We start from the raw sequence: 8,200 nt of genomic DNA, 5'->3' as shown, positions 1-8,200 counted from the left end.
AGCCTCCAGGATTACCCACGTAATCCTGACTAAGAGCAACGCATGCGAGAAACCATGCACGGAAGGGACCATTGGATAACAACCAATGGAATCCGGGCCTATAAATAGTACTATCCCATGAAGGAATAACCAACCCAGAAGGGGAAGTTGTTATAAGATATTGTATACTTGCCCTACTACTATTTTAATCTTGATGATTGGTCTTCTTCTCCTTCTCCTACACTGAGCACCTCCTTTGTTTTCTTCATATTTGTATTTTTGATATCACTGTTGCATACTTATTTATTGTTTGATAAAAAACGAACCCCTACAGTATCTAATGTATACAATCAACTTTTAAGTGCCAACCATGAGATGTGAGCATACTTTGGGATGTGGTGCTTGAACCAAATTATATGAGGCCAAGAGAATAGTAGAGAAGGAAGAGTGAAGTAACTCAAAGTGTGACCCAGTAAGAACCGCTTTGAGGCACAAGGCAACCATTTAATCACATCTTGTATATTAAAAATAACTTTCATGTTTTTTTCTTTCAAAATATGCCAGATATATTAAAAATATTTACGCATACAAATAAATATATGAGGTGAGAGGTCAATGGGCGTTAACCTTGAATCAAACATTTACCAAAGAAGATATAAAAAGGAAAATGGATGAACCAACATTATATTTAGAAATTAAACAGAAAGCATTAACATTAATCCAGTACTCTTGCATTCTTATTGATGGTCAAATCTTATAGGAAGAGGCCATCCCAACACAACAATACATTATTGGAGCAGAGATAACTCGAAGGAAAAGGAAAAAGAACTCTTATTGCAACGCAGAAATACAAAACCACCATACACATATATATATTCATCCAATTTGCAATATAATAATAGTAAGCAGATCATCAAGCATCCTTGAAGTCTTTCAACCATTGTTCTCTTTCCCCATCCACTGCTGCTCTTTCCACTCCCAAATGCCCGCTAAGATGGGGTATGGTTGGGAGGATTCTGGTCATTCTTGATGGGGTAAGAAGCTTGCATCGTGATTCCACATTTGCCTGTTGGTGAATTAGCTATGTTACGCTCCATCCTTATGTAGCCCTTCTCTCCCCATCCTGTGCCCCAAGAGTTCCTCACAATCCAATAGTCCACGCCATTTTCTGTCCCGTATCCAACTACAGCCACACCATGGCTTAGCTCTGTCCCACAACTTGCCGTGAATACACCCTGAAGAAAAATGTAGCATCATATGTCTTAATGTTATTAGAAAAGAAACTAAACTACAATGATCGACCAAGGTAGAAATTTACGGATTCGTAGAAGTTGAATTCGGCCGCACTGGCATCAATAGCAACACTCACTGGTTGACTTGCCACTGCCTTTTGCAATGCCAACTCGTTATTTGGAGGAAGGTCTTCATAACTATCAATTGAGACAACCTTTTCATTTTTCTGCACATGAATAATAATGAGAGTAAAGAATGAGACTGATATATATATATATATTCTTGTTTGTTTCATTATTAATTAAACAAGTCTCAATAATACTAATTACCTTGTTGTGGTCGCACACTCCTTGTGTACCATTATAAGGGTAATTCTTCTCGGTATTAATTCCACCATTCTCAATGATGAACCCAAATGCATAGTCCGAGGTACCCCCATCACATCCGTTAGAACCTACTGTATCACAGTCCACCAACTCTTGCTCCGAGAGTGAGATCAAATCTCCGGTCACTATCTTGTTTATCCCCTCAACAGCCGCAATAGATGAGAACGCCCAACAACTCCCTTCATTTTAAATTTACATTATTCAACATATGCTTAATTAAATGTTAATTCAAAGGACGTACAACTAAAAACAAATGTCAAGACAAGGTAAAGTAAAAATAATCACGCGTACGCATACCACACACGTGTATACCCAAGGGTTAAAATTTACTAATACACATCCAACATCATTTAAGAAAAATGATAAAAGATTTCGTATATGTGTTAAAATGAAGAAATCATCTTTGAAATTATTATTATTTTTTTTATTTTTTATTTTTTTAAGGTTGGTGTTCTTTTCAAAAAAAATTAAAACATGATGCGCGGGTCTCACGATAACTTGCGTTGACGTATCCCAAGGGCCCGAGTCCTGCACTAATTTTTTTTTTTTGAAAGATAGGATGTACAATTTTTCTTATAAATACGTGTATATATAAATATATATATTAAGAATAGAAGAGTTTTGATTTATGAAAAAAAAAGAATAGAAGAGTTTTAATTGGGGGTGGTAATTGAATGGGTTTAGAATGAGTTGGGTATGAATAGATAGGATATGAATGGGTCAGTAATCTATTCTCAACTTATTAATTGTAGATCATAAACTAATAAAGGCTCAAATGGGTAAGTTAAAACAGGATAACTAGAAAAAAAAAAAATGAAAAAAAAACGAAAAAAGAGTGCAGAGAGAGAGAGAGAGAGAGTTATCACATGGAAAAAAAAAAACGAAAAAAAAAAAAAAAAAAAGAACAATAAAAAAAAAACAAGAAAGAAAAGAACGAGGTGAGAGAAGCAGGGAAGAAAAAACAAAGAAAGAAAAGAAGAGGGGAGGACAGGGAAGAGAGAAAAAAAAGGGAGGAGAGAGAAAAAAAATAAAAGATAAGGGGAGCGGTAGAAAAGGGAGGAGATGGAAGAGGGAGAAATGGAGAAAAAGAAAAGAAAGTTTTGTTTGAGTGTGTTAAGATATGTATTCATTCTTAACTCATTATTTACTATTAAATTATATGAGTATTCAATTTTTACTTATTATTATCTGCTCACTTAAATTTGGGTGCTCAAATAATTTAATTTTAGTGAGCGAGTTTGAACGATTTAATGGGTTTGGACTTAAATTGACACCCCTAATTTTAACACATCTGAAATTATTTATGAAAAATAATAAAAGATTTCGTGTATGTGTTGAAATTAAGAAATATTTTCAGAGGGTAATCTTATTTTCTTTGTTGTTTTTTTGGAGGTTGGGTTTGAGCAATATTGTATGTGTTTGTTTGCATGGACTTTTAAAATAAAAAATAAAAAAATGATACATACCGTTCGGATAACATCGCTACACACCTACATCACGGCAAGTCACATCATGAACATCTTTAGAGCATCTCCAATGGGGCTACCATATGGGCTGCCAATTCAAAATATAGCAAGTTGGCTTAAAAATAGGCTTTCCAATGCGATGCTATTTTTTAACTTTGCTATTTCTTATGCAAATTGTAACACAAGAAATAACAGTAGCTATTTCAGATAGAGAGAGAGAGAGAGAGAGAGAGAGAGAGAGAGGGGGGGGGGGGGGGGGGCATAATAAATTTCACCAAATAGGATTTAGTTTGCAAAACAAGAATTACAGACCTTGATTACAGAAGGGGGAAAAAAAAAAAAAAAAAAATTATTACAGACCTTGATCATAAAATAGAGTTACAAAAAAAAAAAAAAAAAAAAAAAAATTAAAACAAAACCCATACATACAAGTTAGCAGTTGCAGAGAAAGAGAGGGGAGCAAGCTTGAGACAGCGGCTGAAGCTTGGGAACGCGAATCCGAACTAGAACAGCGGGATATGGAAACTGAAAGATATGGGTTTTGATTTTTTTGAACAATCTGAAATGATATGGCCGATATGGGTTTTGATATAGCTAATAGGTTTTGGATTTTTGATTCTTGCAAACAGTAAGATAAAGTTAAATATATGGGTTTTGAACGTCTGATTCTTGTAGATTTTGTAGTTTGCGGTGGCAGAGAGAGAGAGAGAGAGAGAGAGAGGGGCAATTTCAGAGTTGTGAACAAGTGAATAGAGATGGAGGCGATTTGTGAGGCTGAAATGATTTGCCCTAAAACTATATATAGTTGGGAGGCTGAAATGATTTGTCCTAAATATATATATATATTTTTAATATTAATATAATCAAATATATATAATATACATATATATATATATATATATAATATATATAAATTTCCAAAAAAGATAAAAATATTATATAAAAAAAATTATATAATAATATAATCAAATATATAAATTTATACATACATATATAGATATATATATTTGGGTCCTTTTTTTATCATATATTTTAGATTTTTGATTCTTTTTAATTAAGTTTAATTTTAGTTTCCTTCTAATGTTTATAATTTGACTTGGAATGTGGTAGTTGAAAAAGAATAGTGGTTGTGTTAAAAAATAGCATTTTCATCATTGGAGCAGAATTGCTAAAATGTAGTATTTTAACATTGTAGCACAGTCAAAATATAAATTTGACATCCAAATTTGACATTTTAGTATTAGAGGTGCTCTCAGTGCCATTATTCTTAATTATTAGTGGGACACAATTCGCACGAAACAGCCGAGCTCTGGCCCATAATAGTGGGGAGTCCAGTGCATTTATGCATGAATTATTTGATGTGGGGACAAAACTCGTACAAAATTGTTGAAGATGATAGACTTCAAATGTTCTCATAATTGACCTAACAAAATTGTCTCTCGAAATTGAGTATAATTGTATTTTGTTAAGAACTATGGATAAATTACATACAAATTTTACATGAATAGAACATTTGAGATTTATTATTTTAATTTTTTCAATAAATATAAAATGTCATAATAATATTTTAATAAAACAATCTTATATATTAGTAAACATATGAATCAAATAATTTAATTAAGATATATATATATATATATATATAAACTGTTTGGTATGTTTAAGTTGGAAACAAATTATTTTAAGTCCGGGTATTAAGATATATAATTAAACATACCAAACAGTTTTATATATATATATATAAAACTGTTTGGTATGTTTAAGTTGGAAACAAACTATTTTAAGTCCGGGTATTAAAATATCAATAATATCATTATATATATATATATAAAACTGTTTGGTATGTTTAAGTTGGAAACAAACTATTTTAAGTCCGGGTATTAAAATATCAATAATATCATTTTCTTTTCTTTTTTTTATTTTTACTTTCCATCACTTGATTTTATAGTTTAAAATATATATATATATATATATATATATATATATATATATATATATATGATATGTGTTTTTTTTAAGCTTGGTGTTCTTTTCCAGTTTTTTAAAAAATATGAATTCTGTTAATGGATGTGTGGGTCTCATAATAACTTACGTTGACATCCTCCAAGGATCAGAGTCCACGGGTTGGACCATTTTTTTTTTTTTTTTTGAAAGATAGGATATACCATTTTTCTTAAAATACGTGTGTATATATATATAAATTGATATATTAAGAACAGATGAGTTTTAATACATCCGGATCATTTAAGAAAAATGATAATTTTTTTTTTTGTATATGTGTTGAAATTAAGAAATAGTTTTGATGATCCAATTTTCTTTGTCGTTTTTTTAGAGGTTGGTGTGAGTAATATTATATGTGTTGTTTGCGTGAACTTTTAAAAATAAAAAAAAAAATTAAAAAATGATACTTCTTTTAAAAAAATTTAAAATAGATATTCTGTTAAAGGGCGCGTGGGCCCATCCACAATTCACATCCCCTGAATCTTCAGTAGCATTTTTCTTCCAAAATTTTTGGGTGTCTAATAATTTTTTTTTAAAAATAAAATAATATTTTGTAATTAGTGTACTTGTGTAATTAAAAAGGATATTTTGAAGATATTATAAAAAATATTACATCTATATTTTAAATGAGACATTTTATTTTGAGATATTAAATAAAAAGATAGAATAAAAATTTTGGAACAAAAAGAAGTAATTTTTAGAGAGACATAATTGGCATGAAACAGCCGAGCTCTTGGCCATCGTCAGCTTTGCCACACCACCACACGGTACATACTAAGTTGGAGTCCAGTGAAATGTTCTCATAATTGACCTAACAAAAGTATAATTGTTTTTTTCTTTAATAATAACTATGAAGTGTGACTATGTTGCTTAGATTAATTGAATATATATATATATATATATATATATATTGCTGTTGATGAATATGCCACGTTACCTACTTGTGTGGCACCACCCACTCTAAAAAGGACACACCTGGCCAGAACCTGTCTGGCGTGTCACTAAGAAAGGGACGAGCAATCTCAAGCTACTCGTCTCGTAATTGGATTTATTAGCAAGGAAGGGGTCGCTACCCTTCACTCCCCTTTAGGACGTACCCCTCTCCAGTCGGATGGGTCCCTCCTCCTTTCTTTATCACCACCCGAGCCCCCTTTCTGCAAATGGGACCTCGGGTGCATTCCACCTCCATCGCCTCGAGCCCCTTGGGCTCGAGGAGACCTTGGAAATTGAGATCTCTCCATTATGAAGTCCCCACCTTGAGTCTGAAGGGGACTTGAGAAACACAATCTGCTTGCCACAAACTCGTCCCGCCTTGAATGCGAAGAAACCACGAGGGACAAGTCCGGAGAAGAATCTCACGAGGTCGAGAAGGTAGTACCTCGAGAAGAGTCGTTCCCCATCTTCGAGTAAAGGAGTCTGGGAAAATGTGGACAGTTGGCTGGGACCCAAGGGTTCACCTTCTTCTCTCGGAGGCCAACACAAAAGGGAAAGGATTTTGGTAGCCAAGGTCGAGCTCTAAATAAGTCCAAAGAGATGCATTAATTGCGAAAGACAATTGACGTGACCCACATTAATTAGGAGCACCATTTCCCCTGTAGACTGAAGGGCAAAAGTGCCTCTGCCCACTGGGTAATATCCCATCTGTCAGAAAGAGGAATCCTCGATCCTATAGATAAAAGGAAGTTCACCTCTACGACTGATGGGTATTACCCATTCAAGGGCATTATAAATAGGAGGGGTTAATCAGCCTTAAAGGCAAAGTTAAGAAAGTCTAACAACCAACTACCATGAAGCTCGAGTTTACCTGGGTACAACTGAATCTTTGAGTTCTAAGAGTCCTTTGTGTTGCTTAGGTCCCCACTCGGATACTGATCTCGACACTCTCGGCCTACGTGGAATATTTTCCTCATTTTATAAAGAATCATTATCAACATTTTGGCGATTCCGCTGGGGAGGAGTATTTCACGTTGTCAAGTGTGCAAGATTTCAGCCCGACTCTTCAAGAGGAAGTCTCCCTGGGAGAGGAGTATGATGGGACCGCCAGCAGTGTCCTGGGAGCACGCTACCCGGGAAGAACGATCCTCTTTCCTGAGGCTTTGGTCGATGCCCACAATTCACTCTCATACCGGATGGAGAAACTGGAGGATACCTAGGGCGAAGTAATCGCTCTGCTTCGAGACATCGCTAACAACGGAATACCTTGACGCTCAGCAGACCAGCGCAGCGGGTTCATTTGTGAACTTAACGAAAGTCAGGTGACACCGAATCATCTAGCGCACCGAGTGCATCCGTCATCCTTGGAGGGAAGGCGGTCCGTTAGCTCCCACAGACTGTCGAGTGACGCACCCACCGGGGTCCGACGAGCTCTATTCAACACTCCCTTAGCGGCACCTACCAGGTTGGACGAGCCTGAGTCTGGTTACGGGAGGACCATTCATAGGGACAGAATCCTCGACAACACTCAACGACCATAGGAGCAGGCCCAACATTCACCGTACGTGACCTTGGCGGAGAGTTGTTGCGAAACGAGAGGTCCATACTTTCCCAAGAGGAGGCCCCCGAGCCGTCCTACTCTCAAGCTGTCGCACTCCTTCCATAGTCTCAGGGATATGTTGGGCCAAAATTCAGCAAATTTGACGAAAGGAAGGGTAACTCGCGGGAGCATGTGGTCCGGTTCATAGAGGCATTGGGGCCATTCGAGAATGATCACTTTCTGCGGCTAAAGGAATTCTCCAAGACCCTGACGAATAGAGCCTACAAGTGGTATGTGAACTTGGAGCCAAGATCCCTCAACACGTGGAATCAATTGGTCGTGCTATTTCATACCAAGTTTTTCCAGGCCGAGGAAAGAGTGACTACGTTGTCGCTGACAAAAGAAGTACAAGGCCATGGGGAAGACTTGTTGACGTATGTTCACAGATTCCATGACCGAGCTATGGAGTGTTATGGGATGTATGAAGAAGAAGCCCTGGCCAAAATATGTATACAAGGGATGCAAGAAGGCTACCGTATCCATTTTATTAATCTTAAACTTCCTACCTTTGCAGACCTTATCGAAGCATCCCACAACCTAGTGGGCAACCTCGCTGTTAACACTCATTTTGTGGTAGAAGACGACCATCGAGGAAAGCGGAG

The 8,200-nt window shown here is 35.9% G+C and overlaps 1 protein-coding gene across 1 annotated transcript; it reads right to left on the bottom strand.

Annotated features, from left to right (window-relative positions):
* Positions 1-944: 944 nt before the first annotated feature.
* On the bottom strand, positions 945-6,465 carry LOC132277588 (probable cysteine protease RD21B). The gene is made up of 4 exons (XM_059779426.1): positions 6,444-6,465; positions 1,542-1,777; positions 1,298-1,438; positions 945-1,214 (listed from the first exon to the last, which is right to left on the bottom strand). Exons 1-4 carry the CDS (start codon positions 6,463-6,465, stop codon positions 969-971), a joined length of 645 nt encoding a protein of 214 aa, XP_059635409.1. The 3' UTR covers positions 945-968.
* Positions 6,466-8,200: the final 1,735 nt, after the last annotated feature.

Source organism: Cornus florida, unplaced genomic scaffold, assembly GCF_030987335.1.
Source record: "Cornus florida cultivar Cherokee Brave unplaced genomic scaffold, ASM3098733v1 CherokeeBrave_3.0.0_Hap2_Chr10, whole genome shotgun sequence".
Classification (NCBI taxonomy): Eukaryota; Viridiplantae; Streptophyta; class Magnoliopsida; order Cornales; family Cornaceae; genus Cornus; species Cornus florida.
Note: the sequence above shows the minus strand (reverse complement) of the source record. Positions and strands in the feature narration are given on the sequence as shown.

What these genes read in the sequence shown, in the direction of transcription:
- LOC132277588 (XM_059779426.1), bottom strand. Translation starts at nt 6,465, where the DNA reads ATGGGGAACGACTCTTCTCGAG. An exon ending in GGGGAACGACTCTTCTCGAG is followed by an intron (nt 1,778 to 6,443) that starts GTACTACCTTCT and finishes TTTAAAATGAAG; the next exon opens with GGAGTTGTTGGGCGTTCTCA. An exon ending in AATTCAACTTCTACGAATCC is followed by an intron (nt 1,215 to 1,297) that starts GTAAATTTCTAC and finishes ATTTTTCTTCAG; the next exon opens with GGTGTATTCACGGCAAGTTG.